This window comes from Epinephelus fuscoguttatus, linkage group LG8 (assembly GCF_011397635.1).
Source record: "Epinephelus fuscoguttatus linkage group LG8, E.fuscoguttatus.final_Chr_v1".
Lineage (NCBI taxonomy): Eukaryota > Metazoa > Chordata > Actinopteri > Perciformes > Serranidae > Epinephelus > Epinephelus fuscoguttatus.
The window spans coordinates 42,927,771-42,955,274 of record NC_064759.1 but is presented as its reverse complement, the minus strand read 5'-3'; the positions used below and the strand labels follow the sequence as shown (position 1 = coordinate 42,955,274).

The following is a 27,504-nucleotide window of genomic DNA, read 5'->3' as shown; positions in this document are numbered from 1 at the left end:
TCGTCACTCTGTCAGAATTCTGCAGTATGATGATGCATTTGATTGATGTTACTGCACATCACATTTTGTGTAGATAAATTTTGTAAATGAATCAGAAACAACGGGAGTATTTGGACTCTTCTGCACATCTTTTTTGAAAGGAGTTGTATATCCTAACACCAATTTAAGGTGAGTTACAGAGCCTTTAAGAGTACAGCACACAAGTCAACCTACTACTCAATACTCAATGTTGACTGAAAATACTAGCCTTAAGCCTCCTAGTAAAACAAAAGTGACTTACTTTCTTACTTTACACTTTGCACATATATACACAGTATACATGTGCATTATATATTCAGATGAATTGTTCATTTTGGCTTTCAGTCTAAGTATCGTTAAAGTGTCCTAATTGACTGCTATTTTTGTCAGCTGTTGAGCTGAAAAGAATTCACTAAAACTTTAAGTAACCAGCTAAAACCCCTCTGAAACCATAACGATGAAATAGAAGAAAACATCAACATAAAATTAAGGCTACCTAGGGGCAGTGGAAAAAGCTAACATGTTAACATTTTAATAGATGCAGAGCAACATTAGAATTATAGACTCTTATTTCTGGCCACATGATGAATGTGGGTCCAATGTTCACTCTCCTGGTAGCTCCTTATGTGCTAAATGCTCCACTATACTCTCCAGCTAGTCACTAACTTTTTCTGTCTGCTGTTTAGTACTAGACAAGTGGTGTATAGTGAGATTATTAGAGTTTATTTGTTAAAACCTACTGCTGCTAGAGATGGGGTTGCTGGGATTGTAAGATGATGAAATGCTCTATAAAGCTTATTGAATGATCATAATAAATAAATACAAGAAAAGATAAATACCATAAGATACTCACCCAGAACCTTATATGAATTACCAATATATTTCATAATTTCAGATTTTTCTTCAAATCTCCATGCTTTGACTACGGTTCAGCCCTTCTGTCAAATACCAATCTATCACCATGGCCATTATCGGTGCTGGCTTTGATGACCATTCCTTCAGTAGTGAAGACACTTATAGCCACGTCTTCACAGACACAAAAACTGCCACAGTCAAAGGCTTGTACTTTCAGCGTGCTCAGCTGCTCTGTGGGCCAGCATCGAGCCAGTACCTCGATCCCTCCCAGCAGGCCCTTATCAATGTGGGGGGCATCCGGTACGCCTTCCCCTGGACCACCCTGGAGGATTTCCCCCAGAGCCGTCTGAGTCGCCTGCGCTTCTGCACTTCTCTTAGGGAGGTAGCAGAGTTTTGTGATGACTATGACGAGCTGCGACATGAATTCTTCTTTGACCGTGACCCTTTAGCCTTTCGGGCCATACTGAACTTCCTGGCAAAAGGAAAGTTACGTTTGCTGCAGGATGTCTGCAACGTGGCCCTGCATGGTGAGCTGCTGTATTGGGGCATTGATGTTAGACATATGGAGCCCTGCTGCCGCCACCGGGTGATCTGCTCTGTGGAGGAGGTGGCCGAGCACCAGCGCAAGGAGGACGAGTGGCGGCAGAGAAGGAGGGCACTGAGGGCTCCTGTGGTAGAGGGCAGCCTGTTCCGCATGATTGGAGAGGCAGTGGAGAACCCTCATTCAGGTTTAGCAGGGAAAGTGTTTGCTTTTCTGTCTGTCGTGATGGTAGTGGTCACTGTGATCAGCTTGTGTATCAGCACCATGTCAGACCAACAACAAGAAGAAGCCATGGTATGTATGAATCAAAGTAATGCTGTGTACTGTATTGTAACTTTAAGTCCAAATATAGAGCACTACCCAACCTATTCTGAGCCTATTCTATCATGTTATGATTACTTAGTCGGTCTTGTTAATAAAATGATGAGCCCCAAAAATAAAGAAATAATATTAAACTTAATTTCCTTCTTTAAAATTTCAAATGGGATCACTTTACTGTCTGTATGAACCTACTGTTAAAATGAATAAAAAGTCTTTCAATTACATATGATCAGACCTATGATCTATGAGCTTGCACTATAAATGGTTGTATTAACCTATAGGTTTCCAAACTCTGCCTGGAAGTTATTTCAAAATTATTATGTTATTTGGCCAGCTGACATATTAAAATGCCCTTTGGATTATTACAACTCAGTGTCACTATCACTAGTAGCCTAGTGTAAATCACTTGCATGCTATTTCTTGTGTCTACATGCTCATTCGTAGGCTATCGCATTTTTTTTTTCTAGTTCAAGTTCAAGGTCTTTACTCTTGTCATGCGCACAACGATGTAGTGCTGTCTCAGTGCTATGATGCACTCTAAATCCTGACTGAAATTCCTCAAATAAATTATTATCATGGAGAAAATCACACAGCTGGTCTGCGACTACTTTCTCAAGGATCTTTGAAAGAAAGGGAAGATTAGATATTGGGATGGTTGGCTAACACCTCTGGATCCAGGGTGGACTTTTTTAGGAGAGGTTTAATTACAGCTACCTTAAAAGAATGTGGTAAATAACCTTTTAATAAAGACATATTGATCATGTCTAATATAGAAGTGTTAACTAAAGGTAAGACTTCTTAAAGTAGACACATTGATGATTTAGATGAAGAAATTATTGAGGTCAGTTGTTGAAGGTTAATTGGAGAGAAGCAATCTAAGTAAGGCCTTGTTTACACGGATACCGATACAAATAAAAACAGATTTTTATTTGTCCCGTATAAAAAAAATTCTGGCAGCTTTTTGCTGCCAGTTGTCAAACACCATAAAAGAATGGTCTGCGCATGCACAGTGATTTGTTTTCCTCTGGCGCTAGTGATAAAAACAATGATAAACTACATTTGGACCTTATGTAGCATAGTTAGCTGCTATACACTTACTAATATTGGGAACAACAGACGTCCTTGTGCGCCGATGTAGCAGTGATGATGATGCAGGAGTGCTAAGTTCATTTGTAAGCTCGTAAGTAGTCCCAAAAGTGCTAACAAAATGTAAACAAACCAGCATATATCCGCCATCGTTGTTGTGGTTCCCAGGCGCCTAATGGGCATACACAAACTGGGTTGCAACGTCATCGTTGTCCAAACTCTCAGTCTATCCTGTTTACATGTCTCCATAGAAATGGATATTTTTTAAAAACTTTCACTTTGGAAGCTGTTTTTGAAAATGCTGGTTACGTGTAAATGATAGGTGCAAATGCAAAGATAAATACCCATTTTCAGAAATATACAGAACCATATAAACAGGCCCTAAATATCAGGGGGGTATTCCAGAAAGTGAAAACTCTAGGTTTTCAGTTCCAGAAAGAGAAGTAAGTCAAACTCCGAGTCAATCACCATGGCAACTGACTCTGTGAACCTAACCTGCTCGTTCACCCTGTCTCCTCCCTACTGCCAAGCCTGAAGCGAGCTGTCAGACAGACATGGGTTTTCTGTATGTAGGAAATAAGATCGATATTGAGGCAGCATTAATTCGCATTGCTTTACGCCGGGAGAGGATCTTTAGACCCTGTTTAGATGTGCTGTCATTCCCCAGTGATTATCTGTTTGAACTGTACCGTTTTTCATTAGACTCAATCATTTACCTCAACAACATTCTCCGGCCACACATATCAAATCTGACACACCAGATGTGCGCTCTCATCAGAGCAAATGTTGTGCATTGTGCTATATTTTTTTGTGAACGGTAGCTTTTTATATGGTATTGGTGATGAAGAACACATCAGAGAGGCCATGGTATGTAGAGCTGTCAGAAAGGTGACACTAGCTCTCAAACACCTGCTGCCCATAATGATGGTGTTCCCTGGGTACAAATCTCTCAGGAACATAAAATAAGAGTTCCACAGGATTGCTGGTAACTGATGTAGAAATCAGTTGAAGTCAATGACAATATTCTAAAATTATATTCTGTATTCTATGTTATATTTAATATTATGTTAGAGACATTCTGCTGCAACCTCAGACTGAGATCAGTAATTAGCTATTATTTTGCAGGGCTTTCCAATGTCTTAGGTCTTCAAGTGCAATTTCTTTTAGTACAGTCACAGCCAAAATACTAAATAAATCCTAAAAAAGCCATTAAAAAATTAAAATTGATTGGTTCCATAAAAATACATAAGAAATTTTGAGTATTGGGTCATTTTGGTACCAGTGATGAAGGTCGTTCTTTTTATTAAAAGACACAATTTTTGTTGCCAAGCTTCGTGTCTACATAAAGCCAGCACACTTGAAAGTTCTTCAGACACAAAAATGGCTAAAACAAGGAACCTAACGCAGGAAACACGCCTGAAGATAAAGATTCTCAGCCAGGAAGGGTACAGCTGCCACCAGATAGCCAGGAAGTGCAGATGCAGTCCTTCAGCAGTTGGATACACTCTGCAGAAATACAGACGAACCAACAGCTTGGAAGACAAACCAAGATCTGGGCGTCCAAGGGTTTCTTCAGCAAGAAATGACCGCATCCTGACCCGCATGTGCAGGCAAAACCGCCGAATGACATCACAGGAGCTTCAGCAGCAGTGGTCAAACCAAACTGGTGTCCAGTGTTCCACCCGCACTGTGCGTGGCCGACTTTTAGATCATGGCTTAAGGTCCTACAAGGCTATCAAGAAGCCCCTGATCAATGAGAGACAGAGGTTAGCCCGGCGTGGGCCCAGGCACACAAGAACTGGACAGCCAGGAATTGGAAGAAGATTTTGTGGTCAGATGGTCCAGTTTCCAGCTTTATCTTCCTCCTACTAATGTGAGTACGAGAAGGCTAGGCGAAGCATTATCTCCAGCATGTACAGTACCTACTGTCAAGCATGGTGGAGGCAGTATCATGGTTTGGGGATGCATGAGTGCTGCTGGTGTTGGTCATCTCACTGTCTGTGATGGCACATTGAACTCTACCAAGTATTGTACCATTCTCGAAACCCACATGCTCCCTTCTGCGCGTGCACTGTTCCGTCAAGGTAAAAACTGGATGTTTCAACAAGATAATGCCCCTTGCCACACATCCAAGGCCAGTAGAACTTGGCTGCAGGAGCACAGTATCCAGGTCTTAGAGTGGCCAGCTCAATCCCGGACATGAGCCCCACTGAAAATCTGTGGTGGATTATCAAAGGTCTGTTTCAAAGCATAAACCAAAGAATTTAGAAGAATTAAATGCAGTAATTCAAGAAGAATGGGACTAGATTACCCCCTCAACAGTGTGAAAGGCGGGTGGGGAACATGCCAGCAAGGATTAGAGCTCTACTACGTGACAATGGCAGGACTACTAAATATTAATTTGATGATGTGATGGTTTATTTATTTTTTGTTCAGTTTTGAACACATTCTCTGTTATTTGTTGACTTTGATACCGACAATGTTGAGAACTGACATACTGAAACTGTCAAGAATTTAGTTTTGTTAGTTTTTCTTGTAAACAATAAACAAAAAAATATAATTTGTATTTGTTTGTATCTGTCTAATACAGCCACACCTTTTGAAACACAAAAAAGATTTTTCCACAAATATTTCATGATAATATTTGAGATTGTGTAAAAATTTTAAGGGTGTCCGAAAACTTTTTTCCACCACTGTATATATATATATATATATATATATATATATATATATATATATATATATATATATATATATACACATATATGTGTATGTATACACACACACAAACATATATACAATCACATATTATACTGTACACACACACACTTACATAGGCACTCTTGTCTAGGCGAGTGAGTGTCTCGGATGAGCTTCACCCAGGGATGCTTTCAGCCACTGGTCGTCCAGAATTTTGGTTCAGGGGCAGCTCCTCAGCCTCTGTCAGGGGTGGTGGTGGCAGCCCTTCACCTTTTTGCGAGCTTCTACCTTCTTTCTGTTGCCAGTAGCTACATGATGAAATAGCCACTGAATGACAGGTTATTTAAGCTACTTTCTTTAATAAATCAAATATGAATAAAACTAAAGAAAGGTACAATCATGGCCAAGTAAAATATGACTTACTTGTTTGAATGATGTTTTTATATTTCATTTAAAGCAGCTTCCAAGTGTGCTTTTCCCCTGTGAGATTGCACCTACATGAAAATCAGATTTTATTCAAAACCACTCCACCACTTTTTCACCTGTATGCTACGATTTTAACTAAGTGTGGTTAGATGTTAAATGAATGGACTAGTGCATTCAAACTTAGGCGTTGACTCGGGCAACAATTTTCTCCCATGCCACCTCTCTCTTCTTGGCAGCTTTAGCGATGTTACTTTTTTTTAATGAAATATATGCTCATATTCACTGGTGGCATTCATGAGCACCTCCAATTCCACAGGTGTAAAATAAGTTGATTGCTTTTTCTCTCCAGTTGCTATGGTGAATCGAGGTATCTGGGCTCCATTGATGATGGCTTCTAATTTTGTTGTGCACGCGCTTAATCAAGGTGTGCCTACTCAGAGTTGATTGAACTAATTCAAATCAGCTGTTCTGCAAGTGTTTGATGGCACAAAGTCATGAATTTTGCCTCTAATAGTTAGAATTTTGTCATTAAAAAGCTCATAAAATCATTACTCCTGAGGGCTAAAGGAATACAAGGATCAATAGAGCTGTGACACTCAGTTAGCCTGGCTACAGTGCTGAAAAGAAACCAGGGTTCTTCTTATTTTCTTCTATTAATGCTGAGAAATAGTTTGCTCTGGCATTGCGGAGGGCCCTCTTATACGTTTTGAGACTTTGAGATATCCCAGTTCCTTTCAAATTTTCACATTATTTGTTTTAATGTGTACCACAGAGCTAACTTTCTTTTTTTCATTAACTTCTTTTTAAGAGGTGCTACAGAGTCAAGTGTTGTTAGCAGCGAGCCTATCGACAAGATAATCAATTTGGGAGAGTTTAAAGTCGGTACAGGAAACCTCAGTTACAGTGGGACCTGGTATTAAATTTAATGCCAATGGCATAATTTCCTTAAATTTTGCTACAGCACTATCAGATAATCACCTAGTATAGTAGCTTTTGCCGAGTTATCGAGTTATAAGAAATCAAAAGTTATTAAGTAATGGTCTGATAAAGAAGGATTCTGTGGAAAGACTAGTGAGTTTTCAATTTCAATTCCATACGTCAGAACTAGATCGAGGGTATGGTTAAAACAGTGAGTGAGTTTATGTACACTGTGACTAGCTGGAGTCTAGTAATTTGATAAACACAGTAGTGAGGCAGTCATTATTAATGTCAACATGAATATTAAAATCACCTAAAATAATAACTTTGTCTGATTTAAGAACTAAACTGGATAAAAACTCTGAGAATTCAGATAGAAATTCAGAGTGCGGGCCAGGAGCATGGTACACTATCAAAAATAAAAGTGGCTGCAAGGTTTTCCAGGTCAGATATAAAAGACTAAGGACAAGGCTCCCAAAGGAATTATAATCTAGTTTAGGTTTAGGGCTGATTAACAGACTAGAGTTAAAAATGGCTGCAATTCCCCCTCCCTGGCCGCTGCCTCAAGGAATGTGGGTATTATTATGACTGGGAGGAGTGGATTCATTTAGACTAACGTATTCATCGTGACACAGCCAGGTTTCAGTGAGGCTGAGTAAATCAATATGATTATCTGATATTAATTCATTCACTAACACTGCTTTAGACAACAGAGACCTGATATTTAACAGTCCGCATTTAATTCTCCTGTTTTGTCTTTCTGTAACAAAAGAGGTTTTAATTTTTATTAGGTTCTTATGTACAACTCCTCTTTTTTTAAATTTAGGTTTAAATAATTTAGGTAGTCGAAACAGACACTGTTTGTATAAAACTATGGGTGGGTAACTGCACTAGAAGCTCAGAGAAGCGTTTAAGACTGTGACTCTGATTCCTGGTCTCAACTCTGGGTTGTCAGGGTTTTGAATTACTAATAAACTTGGACAGGTTCCTAGAGATGAGAGCAGCTCCATCCAAAGTGGGATGAATGCCGTCTCTTCTAATCAGACCAAGATTTCTCCAGAAAGTTGGCCAATTATTTACGAAGCCCACATCATTTTCTGGACACCACCTGGACAGCCAGCGATTGAATGATGACATGTGGCTAAACATCTCATCAGTGGTCAGATTTGGAAGGGGTCCAGAGAAAAGTATGGAGTCTGACATAGTTTTTGCATGTGCACACACCGATCCAACATTCATTTTTGTGACCTCTGATTGGTGTAACTGGGTGTCATTACCACCAGCAGGAATGAGAGTCTTACTAAATCTATGTTTAGCCCTACCCAGCAGTTTTATATTTGACTCAGTGTCTCCCGCTCTGGCCCCAGGGATACATTTGACTATGGCCGCTGCTGTTGCTAACTTCACATTTCTCAGAATAGAGCTGCCAATGACCAGAGTTTTCTCCTCAGCCGGTGTGTCACTGAGTGGGGAAAAATGGTCAGAAACATGAACAGGCTGGTGGTGAACCGTGGGCTTCGGCTTAGTACTACGCTTCTCTCAAACAGTTACCCAACCTCCCAGCTGCACAGGAGTTGCCGGAGGACAGCTAGCAGAAGCTACGCTATGTAGCTCCGCACAGGCTACAGGGGGCTGGCTAAATACCGCAGCCACTGAGTGATTTTCCATGGTGCAGAGCTGCATTTCCAGTTTACTAAGCCTCACCTCCAACGCAGCAAATAAACTACATTTATTACATGAACCACTATTGCTAAAAGAGGCAGAGGAATAGCTAAACATCTGGCCCACCAAGCAAGAGAGAACAGGAGAAGGAGAAGCCATCCCGAAGTGATAAGCTAACATAGCTAACAAGGCTAACAACGTGTAAACAACATTTGGAATTAGCTAGAAAGTCATTGAAAGAGGAAGAGAGCTATGAGTGCTTAAACGGAACTAGTGTGGGTTTAAACGCATAGTAGATAATTAGAAGCTGAAATAAGGAAAATCAGAAAATTAGCTGGGAAGAGCACCACAAATCTGTATGCAGATGAATTGATTTCAAAAAGGTGTGACGTTAAAGATGACACATTTCCTCAATATTTTAAGAGAGATAACTTTTTAATTAAAATCTTATACAGTTACAAAATAACAAAAAAGTAAGAGGGCTTGAAGCAAAAGTGTGGGCACACTGCATGGTCAGTACTTAGTAGCACCCCCCCAACAAGAGGGGCCTTGGTTAGAACCCAGGGTGGGGGGGATAGAACCCATTGTGGAGGAGCCCTTCTGTGCGGAGTTTGCATGTTCTCTCTGTTTCTGCGTGGGTTTTCTCCTGGTACTGCACCTTCCTCCCACAATCCAAAGACATGCATGTTAAGTTAATTGGTGACTCTAAATTGCCCGTAGGTGTGAATGTGAACCTGAATGGTAGGCACTGTGTTAGCCCTGTGATAGTCTGGCAACCTGTCTAAGGTGTACCTCACCTCTTGCCCAGTGTCAACTGGGATAGGCTCCGGCACCCCCGCAAACGCCAACAGGATAAGTGGTTATGGAAAATGAATGAATGAACTGTGAGGGCAATGGCAAAACCTTCAGCTTGCTCCTCTTCGTGGTCTATTGTGGATTTTGAGGAGTGTTTAGGATCGTTGTCCTGTTGTAGTAGCCAATGGTGTGATGTTTGCTTCCAGAATTTGCTGGAATTTAACTGAATCCATTCTTTCCTTTACTTTTGAAATGATCCCCCTGCCACTGGCTGCAACAAGCCCAAAGCATGATCAATCCAACCCCATGTTTAACAGTTGGACAGGTGTTCTTTTTATGAAATTCTGCACCCTTTTTTCTCCAAACATTCTTTTGCTTACTGCAGAAAGTTCTATTTTAAATTCATCATGCCACAAGACTTGTTTAGATGTGCCTTTGCAACTTACAACACAGGAAAAGTTTTCGTCTAATGACTCTTCTATGAAGGTCATATTTGTACAGGTGTTGTTGCACAGTAGAACAGTGCACCACCACTCCAGAGTCTGTTAAATCTACCTGCAGGTCTTTTGCAGTCAGTTGGGGGGTTTTGACTTGTCTTTGTAGCAATCCTACAAGCAGCTCTCTTGTAAGGTTTTTTGTTTTTTCAGACCCCAACTTGACCTCCACAGTTCCTGTTACATCATGAACTGAGGAAACAGCTACCTGAAAACACTTTGCTATCTTCTTATAGCCTTCTCCTGCTTTGTAGGCATCAGTTATTTTAATTTTTAGAATGCTAGGCAGCTGTTTAGAGGAGCCCATTGCTGTTGATTGCTAGGACACGGTTTTAGGAGTCAGAGCATTTATAAAGCTTTGAAATTTGAATCACCTGGCCTGTCCTAACAATGACTGTGAACAAGCCAGAAGCCTGACTTAGAAGCCTAGCTTATTAAGGTCTGAGGTAAAAGTTGTCTGAGAGCTCAAATGTCTTTAAGTGCCCAAACTTTTGCATGGTTCTCCTTCCCTTTTTTCCACTCTAAAATCTTAATTGTAATTGTATTTCTAAAATTTTAATATGTAGGTCTAACATATAAACAATACAAATATAAATAAAGTAAAGTAATATACACTTGACGGTATATCAAATGAATAAACACAATGTAAACAGAATGTAGATAGGAATGTAGAATGTAGTAAATGTACTGCATATAGATAATGACAAAGTATAGTATATATACATATCTTACTATATAATGACGAAAACTCTGTCTGTGGGTGTGGGTGCTCCTCACTGACTTGGTCAATCCATATGCTCCTCACTGACTTGGTCAATCCATATGCTCCTCACTGACTTGGTCAATCCATATGAAATTTGTCACAGCGGTAGAGGGTAATGGGAGGATGCCAATGAAGCAATATTACATCAATTGGCCAAAGGGGGGCGCTATAGCAACCGATTGAAATTGCAAATGGACATATCTCATGCTCCGTATGTCGTAGAGAAATGAAACTTTGCACAGAGATGCCTCTCCTCATGAGGAACAATTTTGCCTCAAGAACGCATAACTTCTGGTATATCAATTGTCCGCCATTTTGAATTATTTGTAAACACTTAAAATCGATCTCTTCCTAAGAAGTTTGACCGATCTGCATGAAACTTGGTGAACATAATCTAGGGACCAATACCTAAAGTTCCATCTTGGCAAAAGTTGGAAAACTTACTAAAACTGAGCTTCTATAAGGCAATAAATATTGCGGAGAGCGTGGCTCATCACATAAAGGTGTATAACATCTCAAGGGTTTCCACAGATCACCACGCAACTTTATAGGCATATGACCACACATAATCTGAGGGGACCCCTCCATTATTGACCCGATCACACAAAATGGGGACGCTAGAGAGCTAATTTCTTATCTAGGCCTAACCACCATATCGATTTTTACTAAACTTGGTAGATATGTAGAACAGGACACTTCAAAGTGACTGGAGAAATTTAACTCTAATTGGCAACTGGGTGGCGCTATAACAACAGAAAAATGCTTAAAAATGGCTAAAATACGCCCGATCGCTGTGGCTCCCCCTGTGGCCGAAGATTTTTTTTTTTTTTCTAATTTTTGGTATGATTAAGTTATGGTATGGTGTACATAATCACGGAAACTGTCAGTGTGTCATCAATCAGTCAGTCATTCTACCAGTGCGCCCCACTTTTAAGTCAATACAACTTACAAACACTTTAACTACCTACCTTTCAACGTGCTACCTCCACTAGTAATGTACTGCTTTAGCCCACTAACTATCCCACTATTGGCAATGGTACTACTGTACTTTCAATAAAGCAATTATACTATCAAATTCACAAAAACGCTGTCTGAATACACTGCTCTTCTTAATGGGTTCACTTGACTATTTAATCTGCAATTTCCTATGACCTGTATCGCAAACACACCATGTGAAACTGTATGTGGGCAACTGTGCGCTCAATGGGTATGGACTAGTATATATCTATCTATATATATATATATATATATATATATACATACATATATGTTTGTGTGTGTGTGTGTGTGTGTGTGTGTGTGTGTGCAGCTGTCAATTTTCTTTCGAGTTGTTGTACAAGCTGTCAAATGAAATGGCCCTTTAAGGGATTAATACAGTTGTCCTGAATCTTGAATCTTGACCCCTTCAATTTTGATCATCTTCCCTTTCTTTGTCACCATGCGATTGCACTTATCCAGCCCAAATAACATACTGATGTCCTCACTGTAGATCCTGGTAAGGTGGATCAGTGAGTCAATATCTCATTCATTCCTGACAAACAGCTTGATATAATCCATGTACAGGAGGTCGGTGATAATTGCTCCACTTCTGAATCTGTAGAGAGGATTCAGGCCTATGCAGAACAGCAGGAGGGACAGTGCATCACCTCGGTATATGCCGCACTTGATGGTGACTTGTGTGATGGCCTTGAAGGTGGCTTTCAGTGTTGTCTTCAACTGCCACATCGAGTTCTTGATAAATGTTAACAGTGTACTGTCTTGTAAGGTGCCAGGCACTCCAGTATCCATGTGAGAGGCATTGAGTCGTTGGCTTTCCTGTAGTCAATCCAGGCGTTGCTTAGGTTGGTCTGTCTAGTCTAAGAGTGTTGGGTGACTGCTGTGTTAACCAGTAGCTGGTGCCTCAACCCTTTGGTGTTGTTTCCTATGCCCTTCTGAGCTTTGCCCATGTATTGACTTATGTTCCTACTTTGCATAGCTTCTATGATACCTGAGAGGAGCTTCCATGCTGCAGGTTCGAAGGTATTGCTCCCTTGTGGGGATCTTTCATGATCAGTATTGTCATGCCTTGTTTTACCCAGTATGGGTGAGTGCAAGCAGCTCACTCATTTGTGCTGCCAGGTGATCACGGAACGCTGTTAGCTGTTAGCTGTTAGCATCAGTACTGTGACCTGAGCAACTGGTTACCTCTGGGTGGGTTTGTTCTTGTGTTTTTGTTCCCTTGCAGCTAGGAGTATACCCTCTATGGATCTTTGGGGAACAGGCTATTTATTCACTTGGCCTCTGTTTATCTTGTGTACCCCTTCAGCCATATTCACAGCCAGAGCTGTGAGTCTTTGTCTGGCAGTCTCTCGAGCCTCACTTATTGACATCTTGTTGTACTTCTTATTCATGCAGGACCTGTCTGTCATGACCCCCTTCTGCACTTCTGTAAGCCAACTAATGTCCCTCTGAGCTTCCTTGATCTTGACTTCCAGCCTTATCTTCCATGGGGGGCACTCTCTGCATGTTGGGTTATTGATCTCATACCCAAGTAGCTCCAGGATTACTGTTGCTGTAGTACTAAATAATTGGTTTGATTGTGGCAGTGGGGATACTGAATAGAGCTGTCTTAACATCTGCAAGCAGTGCTTCTGATGGGACTTTGCTAGTGAGCCAAGGTAATCTTATCTGGGGTCGGACTGTATTTGGTCCGAGCACAATCTTCATTCTCAGCTTGTTGGATGCAGGTGTCATGGCTGATGGTGGTGGAGTACCATCAGGTTGTTTAGCACTGCTAATCTCTACTGTGGTTAGGTCAGTATCTCCATGGTGTTCAGGAGTGTTACCCATCTGTTGGTGTCACAGTTCCAGCTGTGATAGTTTCTTTCTCTTGATGTTTCAGCACTGGGCTAACAGCTGCTTCTTGGTTTAGCCCCTCTCATTGGGGCTGCTGTTGTAGTAGCGATCCATCAATTCCATATTCTCATCTCTTGTCCATGCATGTCTTGTTCCAGTAGCCCACTTCTCATCAGCAAGTCCTGGTCCCTCAGCAGTTGACATGGACCTTGTCAATTCAGTTTGGGTCTGTAATAATCCTGTTGGCCTTCTCCTTACACTGCTGGGCGTAGAGGCAGTTCTGGGCAGTTTTCTCCACCCTCTCTAAGGGTTTTAAGCTTTATCCTGCTTTTGCTCTTTTTCAAGCTATGATGCTCACATGGAACCTGAGAAACCAGGTTATCCCTATAAGCAGGACTGAAATTTCTTTGTTTGCGCTCGCTCTTTTATCATAGAATTTCTGCTGAGTCATCTCTTTTCCTTAAACTTTTCCACTGGGCGCTGATCATAAAGGTGTCACATTTCTGCTGAGTTTACACTTTTTTAGTCCTTCCCACCATATCGGTGTCACATTTCTGCTGAGTTTACACTTTTTTTAGTCCTTCCCCCTCTAGGGTCATATCAGGACAAACTGCAGTTCCCCTAACTTTCCACTAGTGTTTTCTGAACCCATCCTCATGCTATTTTTAGAAATGATTCACAGTGAGTCCTAGGTACTTCTCCACCACAATGCTTAAGTGCTCAATGAGTGTGTGTGTCATAAGAATACATGAAATATTAAACCAGTGTGTAATTTGTCAGTTGCACAGATTATATTGCTTCAACACGTATGTTTTAAAGGTCAGTTTAAAGGTACAGTACGAACACTATAGTAAATATTACACTACAGAAGCAACATTTAACAAAGGTAAGCTTACAAATTTCTGCTCCATTACTGCTCACAAGTCTCACTGACAAAACAATTGTCTTTTACTAAACATGACTTCAAAACAAATACAGCACTAACATTATTAGCACAAACCTATGGCATTTTACATTGTATAAATTATCCTATCAACTAGTAATTAGCAATTAGTAACACATTATATTACTCTGTTACTGCTAAAAGTGGTAATGTATTACCACAACAACAACACATTCATTTGCTAAGTACTTTTGTTTCCTCCACCAACACTGCTGGAGGAATATATCCCTAAGTTTCCTCCAGTGCTACAAGGTGGGCCAACTACTGCCAACAACTAAGACTTAACTGCCATTTTACAAAAACCTTTTGCCACCAAGTTTTTTTTTACCCGGGTGGGTCACATTTTTTGGCAGTGGAGCAAGCTCGATGAGTAAAATGCTAGTGAAATGAATAAATTGCAGTTAATCTCATAATAGGTTAAGACCCCCTATTTCTTTATATGGCTCCACACACACCATTGCTTAAAAAAATATAACGTTGTGATGTACATGTACTATAGGATTATAGTTTTAGTATTATTATTAGTATGGTAGAGTAACAATTGTAATTCTTTACATTTTCACAAACTGGCTTATGGAATGTAACAAGGAGGGAGTCCATGCTTGAGATTTACTTAAAACAAGGGTAATTTATAGCAACTAAGGTTAGCAAACAAAATGGTGCAAAGATCTGCAACATTGGTAATAAAGATAATGCATAGATGGGTGCTGTAGATGTGCTGAATACCTGGATACTGTTAGAGTCATGCTCCAGCGCTTGACTCATTGAGTTATGATGTGTTTGTTGCCTGCGAGCACATTAAACTCAGTTGCATCTGATTCTACGTGTCTCCAGTGATTTTTTACCTCTGAGTATTTGAGTTTGTGACATCTAATAGAAAACAACAAAAGTCCGTTCGAGAAGATGGGAACGAGGTTGCAACCTTTCTGGCACGGCTCGGGACCTTGACTTTTTCACTTCAACACTTCACACGAGAAGAGGAAATCTCTACTAGCTGCTAGGCTAATTTATATAATGTAAAATGCCATAGGCTTGCTCTAATAGCGTTAGCATGTTGCATTTGTGGGGAAAATGTGTCCAATAAAAGATAAATGTTTTGTTTGTGAGTCCTCTGAGTTATATTGAAGCTGATTTGTATACTTGGAATTGAAATAGTTAAGTCGTGTTTACTGTGTGTTTTGACATAGACACACCACCACACAAGTATAAATACTCACAACAACATAGGTCATGTGCATAAGCTACGGTGAAGGTTTTGCATAGAGCTGAAGTATAAATCCGTCTTCACTGTCAATCGTGCTGCAATAAAGAGTGCCCTGAAGAATGCAAGCAATGTTATCAACATATCAAATATAGATGACATCATTACAACTAGTAACTGAGAACTGATCTTTAAGCGTAAAATCAGTGAATCTGTTGCATCTAAAACCTGAGAGTCAGTTTCTCAAATGTAAGATGTCAAGCTAGCAAACATTTTGAGTAAAAAAACAAAAAAGCTTCTGCTTGCAAATTCATCACCACACCAACATTACCTTGATGATGTTAACATAAAAATCAACAAAGGTTACAGATTGTTTATGTAATGTATTCCCTCAAATAAGTCACAACCAGTTGAGTTTCATACCTTACTAAAATGACCTTAAAAGACAGTTATGGGGCTGAAACATGGAAAACCACTAGCAGACTACTTTAGCAATCTAAGTAAATCTTGTGACTGAAACTTTGCTTCATTTATAGGCCTGTAAAACTCACTCAGTTTCTTTGTCTTTTGTTGTCTCAACAGGGTAGATGCTCCCAAAAGTGCCGCAGCTTGTTTATGCTGGAGTCTATTTGTGTTGCTTGGTTCTCCTTAGAGTTTCTAGTGCGATTCTTTCACGCAAAGAGCAAGCTGGAGTTTGCCCGTGGCCCTCTGAACGTAATTGATGCTGCTGCCATCTTTCCCTACTATGTCTCCCTGTTGGTGGATCTCAGGGATGAGTCTGTTCAGGATATTGTGACCAGTGCAGGGAGGAGCAACCTGGATAAACTGGGTCTTATCCTGCGTGTGATGAGGGCATTGCGTATCATGTATGTGATGAGGCTGGCCCGCCACTCTCTGGGTCTGCAGACCTTGGGGCTTACCATTCAGCGGAGTATGACAGACTTTGGATTGCTGCTTCTCTTTGTGTGTTTCGCTGTGACGCTCTTCTCCCCACTTGTACATCTGGCTGAGAGTGAGCTGGCTCCAAATGCTGCCAGGTCCCCGCAGTTCAGCTTCAGCAGCATCCCAGCATCATACTGGTGGTCCATTATCTCGGTGACCACAGTGGGGTACGGTGACATGGTGCCCCGCAGCATCCCTGGCCAACTGGCAGCGCTGATCAGCATCTTATCAGGAATCCTCATTCTATCTTTCCCTTCCACATCCATCTTCCACACATTCCTCCACACCTACACCGAGCTCAAGGAGGAGCACAAGAGGTTGTGGAAGGAGGAGAGAGGGGCTGAGCTTGCCACTGAAGCTGAGGAAAGCATAAAAGAAAGAGAAACTTGGCCTGATAACTGGCCAGAAAATGATTTTTTACCTGGTGTGGATGATCCTTATTACCTTTTCATGTCAGACATTACAGTGTTGGCTCGGAGCAACTCTCTTCGGTGACTGACTAAGTCCATAGAAATACACTAAACACTGTAGCTAAAAGTAAGCTGACACCCCTGCCCAAAATCTGTGGCCAACCTCACTAACACTCTTTGCATAGCTGCAAATTCTTGCAGCTATGCTCCAAAAACTGTAGAAAGTCTTCCCAAAGGAGTAGAGACTATCATAGCAGCATGAGATGTCATGGATACTGATGACTTTGCTTGTAAAATTAATCTTGTTAATGTTGTCACTGAATGGTGCTGGAAAAGGAAGTTACTATACTATTTATTTTGGTTCAGCAGTGCTGTCACACTTATATTGCCCTTTCTCCTAGAAATTTAATTTATGCCCAACTAATCTGAAATAGCAAATATAATGTATTATATATCGTCTCTCATATATAATACAATCGTATTCATAAAGCCCAATATCACAAATCACAATTTGCCTCACAGGGCTTTACAGCATATGACATCCCTCTGTCCTTTGGACCCTCACAGCGGATAAGGAAAAACTCCCCCAAAAAAACTTTTAATGGGTAAAAAAAGGTAGAAACCGCAGGAAGAGCAACTGAGGAGGGATCCCTCTTCCAGGATAGACAGACGTGCATTAGATGTTGTGTGTACAAAACAGATCAACATAATAAATTTACAGTAATCCATATGACAAAAACATACATAAGGAGAGACAGAGACAGAAAAATTGAGACAGTGAGAGATCGAGAGACACAGAGAAAGAGAGAGATGCAGGGCAGACAGTAATGATAATAGCTAATAATAATTATTATTATTATCATAATAATATCAGTAATTGTGGTACCATATGTAGTAAGTATATATTAATATATGATAGTATATGTATGTGGCAATAATAATACTAATATGTGTATAATAACAGTAGAAGTATGACTAATAATAACAGCAGTAATAGGAGGCATCAGGCAGGACCATGGCAGCAGTGTAACCATGACACATGATCCAGGCGTAGCTGCAATATGAGGAAACCAGCGAGACAGTGGAGCACAAAGGCTCCGGAGAAGAAGCGTGCATGCAATAAAGTCGAGTTAGCAATATGCAGACGTGAATGTTTGTAAATGAAGAAGAACCAACTTTTCAGAAACTGAGAAGAGAGAGAGAAGGAGAGATGGGGCTTGGTGTATCATAGGAGGTCCCCCAGCAGACTTGGCCGATATCAGCCTAACTAAGGGCTGGTCCAAGGCAAACCTGAGCCAGCCATAACTATAAGCTTTATCGAAAAGGAAAGTCTTAAGTCTAGTCTCAAATGTGGAGACTGAGCCTGCCTCCTGGACCAAAACAGGAAGATGGTTCCACAGAAGAGGAGCCTGATAGCTGAAGGCTCTGGCTCATGTTCTACTTCTGGAGACTTTAGAAACCACAAGTAATAATAATAATAATAATAATACTTTTTATTAATAGGCCCCTTTCACGACACTCAAGGTCACCTTACAGGCAAAGATAGATAAAATAACAGCAGATTAAAAAGTCAACGCAGTAAGGAATAAAGTAAATAAATAAATAAATAAATAAAGTATAACAGCAAAACAAGTTTACAGTGAATAAAATTCTGTGTAAATTATGGATGTGTTTGGCTCGGTGGATGGGAGTCAAACTGAATAGGCTGTTTGAAAGAGGTGAGTTTTGAGGCGGGATTTGAAAATGGAGAGAGTGTTGATGCTACGAGTGACCAGTGGAAGGGAGTTGCAGAGGTGGGGGGCAGAGCGGCTGAAGGTTCTTAACCCTACTGTGGTCAGGTGGGCTGGCGGGACAGTGAGGTGGATGGAAGAAGAAGACCTGAGAGTGCGGGTGGGGTTATGGATGTGCAATAGCTCAGAACAGGTACAGAGGAGTTTGGTTGTGGATGACGGATGTGGAAGGAGAGGAGGAAAATCTTGAAGTCAGTGAAACTGCTGAAAGACAGGAGTGATGGAGGGGGTTCTGGTGATGATGTGAGCGGCAGAGTTCTGGACTAGTTGAAGTGTGGATGGACTTGAGAGGGAGACCAAAAAGGAGGGGGGTTACAGTAATCTATACGGGATGTGACCAGGGTGTGAACAAGAATGGCAGTACTGTACAGTGTGAGGAACGGGCGAAGGGGGTTAATATTGCGTTGATGAAAGTAGGCAGACTGAGTGACATTATTAATGTGAGCTTGGAATGAGTGTGGTTGAGGATGACACCCCTTAACCTGCGGGGAGGGGGAAACTGAGGAATAATCAATGTCAACTGTGAAACCATCAATTTTTGCTAAGGTGGAATTGGTGCCAATGAGAACTAACTCAGTTTTATCACTGTTCAATTTGAGGAAGTTGCAGGAGAACCAGCATTTGATTTCCTGAAGGCAGTCAGAAAGGGAGGAGGGCAGGAGGGTGGAGGTAGGTAAGGTGGACAGATAGAGCTGGGTGTCATCCGCATAGCAATGGAAATGGATGTTGAATTTATGGAAGATGTAACCAAGAGGAAGTACGGAGGTGATAAACAGAAGGGGACCCAAGACAGAACCTTGAGGAACACCAGTAGTAAGTGGATATGGCTGGGATTTGAATGTTTTCAGCTGGATAAATTGAGTACGGTCAGAGAGATAGGACTTAAACCAGGTAAGGGGTGTGTCATCGATTCCAATGGAGGCCAGTTGTGAGAAAATGGCATCAAAGGCCGCACTCAGATCCAGTAGGATTAGAATGGATAGGAGTCCGGAGTCAGCTGCCATGAGGAGGATTTGTGATTTTTACCCAAGGCTGTTTCTGTGCAATGTAGGGGTCACCTGAGCTTTTTTTTCAAGGATTTTAGAAAGGAAAGGTAGATTAGAGATAGGATGGAGGTTATTGAAATTGTTTGGGTCTGAACCAGGTTTCTTAAGAACCAATTAAAGGCCAATTAAATGTCCCTGTCTCTGTAGCAGAATTTGATGGTCAATTGTATCATCTAAGATTTAATTAAAGAAGTACAGAGACGAGTCCTTTCTCTGAAGCAATCAGAGGATCATTTATCATTTTTACTAGCTGTCTCTGTGCTATGATGCACTTTGAATCCTGACTAAAATTCCTCAAATAAATTATTGTCATGGAGAAAGTCATACAGCTAGTCTGTGACTACTTTCTCAAGGATCTTTAAAAGAAAGGGAAGATATGGGTCTATAGTTGGCTAACACCTCTGGCTCCAGGGTAGGCTTTTTTAGGTTTGATTACAGCTACCTGAAAGGACTGCGGTGCATAGCCTGTTAATAAAGACATATTGATCATGTCCAATATAGAAGTGTTAACTAAAGGTAAAACTTCTTTTAGTCACCTAGTTGGGATGTGGTCTAAGATACATGTTGATGATTTGTATGAAGAAATCCCTGAGGTCATTTGTTGAAGGGTAATCGGAGAGGCGATCTAAATTTATATCAGGTCTAACAGTTATGTTTAGGTTTCCTGTGTTTGAAGGCAGATTGTAACTGTGTGAGGGCAGGAGGTCATGAATGTTGCCTCTAATAATTAGAATTTTGTCATTAAAAAAGGCTAAAGAATTACAAGGCTCAATAGAGCTGTGACTCTCAGTCAGCCTGGCTACAGTGCTGAAAAGAAACGTGGATGAGAAATAGTTTGCTCTGGCATATATGAGGAGCGCGCACAGCCCTCCTATATGTTTTAAGACTGTCTTCCTAGACTACATGAGAATATAATATAATATTATATGCAACAAACCTCTGTGAATCTATCCCCAACAAAATGTCCACATTAGAGAAGCACGGCGAGGTCTGGCTTTAAGTTAAGTTTGTCAAAAAGTGTTCTGTTCCCAATCAACAAAGCTGCCCAGAGCTTTTCGTATTTGCATTTGCCATTTGTAATAACAAACTAATTTAAATATTTGGGTGCGACTGTAACATGAAGTATTGCCACTTTGTTTAGTGTTAACCTTAAGCCTATAATGGAGAGCACTGTTAGTGATCTTGAAAGGTGGTCCCATCTCACCAATACTTTGGCAGGCAAAATCAATGCTATAAAAATGAATGATCTTCCAGAATTTTTGTTTCTGTTTAAAACTATTCTGATCTAGATCCAAAAATATTTTTTCACTTCTTTTGACAAAGTAATTTCTCATTTTAATTCATGATTGAAAACACCTAGAATTAGCAAAGCTCACTCACAGCAGGCAAGACCAAAGAAAGAGATTGCCAAACTTTTTGTCTTATTATTGGGCCTGCAATGTTCATGCTCTGTGTTTTGGGCCCATTTTGATAAATCGGCTGCAAATGTTACCTAACATCTTTGACTGCCCTCATGTTTTCTCCATTGCCTCTCTCACTGCAATACCTTAAAGCAGCTGTGCGGAACTTTTTACCATTCGTAAAACTGTCCCTTGTTCGTATCACCCCCCCTTGAAGATCCGCATATTTATGTGAACCCAACAGCGACAAAAAAGCCTTTCTCTATATGGCTATTTAGCGTAGCCTGGCTCGGGTCAGACACAGCGGAAGTCAGCAAACCAGAATACGGCACCCGGAGGCGGAAGTAAGTCTGCACGCCCGCAGCGGCCCGCAGCGGCCCACAGCCATTAAACCACAGAAGAAGAAGGAGCTGTGTTTACGAGTAGGATTTAAGAAATAGGCTAAATGACATGTAGTAGGGAGTAGTGAATGATTTCGGACATATTGCACACTCTTGTACAGTAGGTGGTGGTATGCACCTGGAAGTTGTTTGCGATCCGCCAATAAATTGAGAGAAGAAGAGCTATGTTTACAGAGAGTGTTCTTCGAGTAAGCGGTATGCAACGGGCACTGCTGAACACATAACAGTTTTACCAGATGTATCTATAAGGACTTGGTTGTACTTTCGATGTCATGGCAGATAAAGAAGGAGCACCATCTAAAAGAAAAAGAGCAGAAGAACAGAAGAAGGCTAAACGGGACAGTGATAGGGCTCGAGCCCAAACGCGTGTAAACCTCGGTCGGGCATTCACCAAGTGGAGAGAGCTGAAAGGTCTGAAAGGTTTTAAAACTGATCCCGAGTTGGCCCTTTTCCTAATCGACAGGTATGTAATTTTTGTTTTTATTTAGAGAATATACCACAACTTGTTAGACATTGTTTCACTTCAATATATGACGACATGGAAGTTAAAAGCAAGCTAAATGTAACGTTAGCTGATGAGAACTGCTTTTGTCCAGTAACGTTACAACAAACGCCACAAAATTATCTGTGACTGTGACCATGAACACAAAAATACAGCAGGCAGTTGTCCTCAGTTTATAAGAAATTCAGAGCTACACCAGAGCATTCATGATTTTCCTCTTGCTCTCCAAAACAAATGCATGCGGTGATTGCCGGTTGCAGTCGAGATTTTAAGACACCAGGCTGTGGGTGTCATACCGCTTCGACCAAAGGGGGTACTATAATCAACGAAAACGTAAAGTTCCGCACAGCTGCAAGATCACCCCATTTAATTTACCACAATCTCATTTCTTCAGGTTCCTCCAAGTTCATTATATTATATTAAAAGTAATACACCCTCTTTTCCAATCTTGCCTGAAGGAACACCGATGGAATCTCTGTTTTATTTAGAGCTCTCCAAAAGGTGTCAGATATCTTTTATTTTATTTATTTATTTTTTCAAATTTACAAGACCCATCACTCAAATATCTAAAGTCTATATGGGAGATCGAGTTGGGGATTGCTGTGACGGTGGAGCAGTGGGGAAGAGCCCTCAAGGGGGTCCACACGGCCTCCATCTGTGCCCAGCATGGCCTCATTCAATAAGGTGCTGCATCGCCTTTATTTTTCGAAAGTCAAATTCTCTAAAATGTTTTTGGATATTGATACCACTTGTGACAGATGCAGACTTTCGCTTGCATCCTTAGCACGCTCATTCTGGCTGTGTCCCAATTTGTCCACTTACTGGGGTTCAATCTTCAAAACACTATCACATATTTTTAAAAGTAATATTCACACAGATCCAGAGGAAAATAAGACTCTTTCAGGATCTAGACTCCAAAAAAAAAAAAAAAAAAAAGTCACTTTATTAGCAGGGAAATGAATCCTTCTCCACTGGAAGAACCCTGAATGACCGAGCTGATCTAAGTGGTTGAGGACCATGATTAGGCCTTTTTTGTCTGCAACTGCCTGCTCCTCTAAAGGTTCTATGTGTATGTAGGTATCTGTATTGTGTATACTTGTACATATGTATACTTTTTTTCTTTTTCTTTTGTATTGCTGTATAGCAGTTTATGTTTTGTTAATAAACCAATAAAAATATGTTTTTATAAAAGTAAGAGCAAATTTGAGTGAAACGAGACAGTTACAGTTTCTATTAACAAAATGAGGAAATGCTGCTAATTAACATATCTGGTATGCTGCAAAATGTTATATCAAATATATGTATATATGTGATATCAAACGTATCAGCAAAATGTTCATCAACAACATATTTAATTTGTTTTCTGCCAAAATAGGCAATGTTGCAATACACAATCTACTCAGAGTGACCACAACATTATTTGTTTTATTATTACCTTTTTTTTAATTAATATTTAACCAAAGTGCTTTTTTTTTGTCTAACTATAGACAGGAGTCTGCACAATAACCCAATATTCTGGTGTTACAGTTCTGCACTTTGGTTGTCCACCATCCACCCTGACCTCTTTCTGTGAGTCCAGGGTGACACATAAATGTAGTAGTTTTATAAATCATTTTCTCTGAAGAGTCCTGTGCACAGACATTTTTGGGGGCAGGTGCTCATAAATATTATTTAAAAAAAAAAAAGAAAAAAGTTATATACAGTTATTTTACACATTTTACTTACTTACATATTCAATTTAAACCCCATACAGTAATGCAGAGAAGAGTGGCATTTTGTTAAAAATTGCGAGGGACACATATCAAGTTGGGGTGTCTGGGTGGCCTCCCCCAGGAAATTTTGAGCCTCAAACACTTAATTTCCTGCATTCTAGTGAATTTTTCTGTATCAGTTTATGGTGAAAATGTATTTATTTCTGTAAAGAAAAACAAAATTCAGGTGGCAAGTGACAAATCCATATAAAAATAGAATAGAATGCAGTAATACTCTCAGGCACTCTGCACTGCTTTCAAATATTTATTCTCCTGTAGATCAGCTTGTCTTATTTCATATTGTCTGCTGAGTCAACACACGTTTTACTGTGTATAAATGAGGGAACATGTTCTGCAGGGAGGTTTAAATGGTTCTGGATGTACAGAGTAGAAGCTACTCTGCAGGAAGCTCGATTTAAATGCGTTAACTAAGGTGACTGTGACAAGGGACATTGATGAGGGAGGGGCAGAGGCTCTTGCTCTTGGCTCTTGTCTGATTGACAGTATGCTTTTAATGGAGAATTGATGCCATGGGCCACGTTTAAAAACTAAAATATTAAATGAGAAAGAAAAAAGAAATATCTCACAACAAGACCACTTATCTAGTCCGAGGGCAAAAGGGCAGGTGCCTGAACACCACCTGATGTCTATCTGTGCATGTGCCTGCCAGTGATTATAAATGCAACATTTCGCTCAGATAGGTCTCATCAGTCAAACAGCAAAAAAATACTCACTCTACTGTATGCTTAGGTCATATATAATAATACCTATATGTATTTTTAAAACCTTGCCCTATTTTTAATCTTTTTTATAAGGCAGCACTTTTCACTGAAATAAGTCAAGTCTGATTGTTGCTGTTTTTTGTCCACTAGAGAGCAGATATGCATACACCAGTGGTTCTGAACTGGTGGTAAGTGGGTCCATACTGAATTGACCTTAGTGAGGGGTGCTACACTCCATGACGGAGTGGGAGTAGCAAGGGTCTGGTTTGGGAAAGGCCCAGGCAGGCAGAGCGGAGTTTCTCCTCACAAGTGTCTGAATTGACAAGCAGTCAAATGTAAACACCCCAGTTCGGCTTGACCAACCAGTGGAAGAAATGGGCAAAACGCAACAAGCTGAAATTTGCAAGTAATTATTTTATTAACAATTCAATAGATTAAAAAAGAGTTAAAAATGGGGGCCCAAGCTAGAGGATAAAATAGATAAAATGGGACTGGAAGCCAGTTCAGTTGAGAGGGGGAATAAATGTCTGTGGCTGGGTGTGCTGTCCGTCTTATGTATGGTGAAGCCGATATTCTTACAACTAGGGATGGGCAGCACAAGCAAAAACACTATTCGAAAATCATGGCAACTATTCGAATAATTGCCCCCCCCCCCCCCCGGTCCTGGAGCCACGCACACAGAGATCCATTCATCATGACGGCCGGACTCCACTGGCTGCAAAGCGTCACGTCAGTGTAGCGTCGCAGCGTATTCATTTGGGCTCCACTGACTGCGTATGGAAGCGACACGTAGAGAAGCCAGCGGGGTTGTTTACCGTTTACTGCATGTAGGCTGCATGAAATGTTAAAGCATTGTCCACCTAACTTATTACATATATTTGAGTTATCTACAAGTTTACTGTACTGTTTGTCATCTACTCCCTTTCAAATGTCCGCCACGGACATTTACACAATGTCATGGATAAACATGGGTAAATGCATGAAAAAAAATCATCACATATCACCTCTGATAATTGTTTATTCATTTAAAAACACATTGTGCTCGTGTAGCACACTATTTCATGTAGTTTTTATCTGATGCAGGGTTGCATAGGGGAGCGTAGCGCGACAAAAATAGAAGAGCCACGTAAAATAGAGTTGTTGCGCGACAGATGGGGGTTGTCACGCTGCTCTCATTGCCGGTGGAGCCGCTAACAGGGGGACGAGCTATTGCGGGACTCGCGCTGCAGACGTGTTGCAGTGGAGCCCGGCCGTACGGTCCCTCGCCGCCTCCTGTGTGCCTCGCTCTCAAATGACTGTGCATACTTGTTGTAGACTTGTGATACGCAAGCTTTGCCTCACAGAGTTTGCACTGCACCTCATTTTCGTTTATTTTGTCTAAGTTGTTCCACACGGAACTTTTTGATGACTGTAGTAGTCTCTGCATGTCTGTTTGTAGAAGAGCATCAAACTAGCTGGTAGCCCATCTCACACCGCTGTAGCAATCCTATACTCCCCTTGTGTGGTTAGGAGCTGAATTGCATGTCAAATAAAGGGGGGAAATAAGACGGCGAATAGTAATAGTCGCATTAAAAAAATCGATTTTTCAAAATAAAATGACTTTTCGAAAATTCGAAAATCGTGACCCATCCCTACTTACAGCAAGGTCGGTGTAGCTGTATCTGGTCACTGCTTTGTGGCTGGTCAGGTCCGGCGCTGCACTACGCTTCTAGTAGTTCTGCTTGACTAGGCAGCTCTCCACCTTGACCCAGCCGTGTGGTAGACCCAGCAGCCCTCTCAGCACATCAGAACTGCAAAGGAGATTCACAGCCGAAATTAACAAAACAAACAAAAGCAAACATGGCTCAACATACAGTACAGGCCAAAAGTTTGGACACACCTTCTCATTCAATGCGTTTTCTTTATTTTCATGACTATTTACATTGTAGATTCTCACTGAAGGCATCAAAACTATGAATGAACACATGTGGAGTTATGTACTTAACAAAAAAAGGTGAAATAACTGAAAACATGTTTTATATTCTAGTTTCTTCAAAATAGCCACCCTTTGCTCTGATTACTGCTTTGCACACTCTTGGCATTCTCTCCATGAGCTTCAAGAGGTAGTCACCTGAAATGGTTTCCACTTCACAGGTGTGCCTTATCAGGGTTAATTAGTGGAATTTCTTGCTTTATCAATGGGGTTGGGACCATCAGTTGTGTTGTGCAGAAGTCAGGTTAATACACAGCCGACAGCCCTATTGGACAACTGTTAAAATTCATATTATGGCAAGAACCAATCAGCTAACTAAAGAAAAACGAGTGGCAATCATTACTTTAAGAAATGAAGGTCAGTCAGTCCGGAAAATTGCAAAAACTTTAAATGTGTCCCCAAGTGGAGTCGCAACAACCATCAAGCGCGACAACGAAACTGGCACACATGAGGACCAGGAAAGGAAGACCAAGAGTCACCTCTGCTTCTGAGGATAAGTTCATCCGAGTCACCAGCCTCAGAAATCACAAGTTAACAGCAGCTCAGATCAGAGACCAGATGAATGCCACACAGAGTTCTAGCAGCAGACCCATCTCTAGAACAACTGTTAAGAGGAGACTGCGAATCAGGCCTTCATGGTCAAATAGCTGCTAGGAAACCACTGCTAAGGAGAGGCAACAAGCAGAAGAGATTTGTTTGGGCCAAGAAACACAAGGAATGGACATTAGACCAGTGGAAATCTGTGCTTTGGTCTGATGAGTCCAAATTTGAGATCTTTGGTTCCAACCGCCGTGTCTTTGTGAGACGCAGAAAAGGTGAACGGATGGATTCCACATGCCTGGTTCCCACTGTGAAGCATGGAGGAGGAGGTGTGATGGTGTGGGGGTGTTTTGCTGGTGACACTGTTGGGGATTTATTCAAAATTGAAGGCACACTGAACCAGCATGGCTACCACAGCATCCTGCAGCGACATGCCATCCCATCCGGTTTGCGTTTAGTTGGACGATCAC

The 27,504-nt window shown here is 40.9% G+C and overlaps 2 protein-coding genes across 2 annotated transcripts in view; one reads left to right on the top strand and one right to left on the bottom strand.

Moving 5' to 3' along the window:
• Window positions 1-26,185, bottom strand: part of gask1a (golgi associated kinase 1A) — a 143,222-nt gene extending 117,037 nt beyond the window's left edge. Inside the window, exon 1 of the mRNA XM_049583153.1 lies at window positions 26,162-26,185. The gene's annotated coding sequence lies outside the window, so the exon portion shown is untranslated. The remainder of the gene's footprint in view (window positions 1-26,161) is intronic.
• LOC125893427 (potassium voltage-gated channel subfamily G member 4-like) lies at window positions 980-16,995 on the top strand. Its single transcript, XM_049584090.1, has 2 exons — window positions 980-1,708; window positions 16,141-16,995. Exons 1-2 carry the CDS (start codon window positions 980-982, stop codon window positions 16,993-16,995), a joined length of 1,584 nt encoding a protein of 527 aa, XP_049440047.1.
• Window positions 26,186-27,504: the final 1,319 nt, after the last annotated feature.

Excerpts from the sequence above, each read along its gene's own strand:
- LOC125893427 (XM_049584090.1), top strand. The coding sequence starts at position 980 with ATGGCCATTATCGGTGCTGGCTTTGATGACCATTCCTTCAGTAGTGAA. Across the intron at positions 1,709-16,140 it reads AACAACAAGAAGAAGCCATG|GGTAGATGCTCCCAAAAGTG; the intron begins GTATGTATGAAT and ends TTGTCTCAACAG.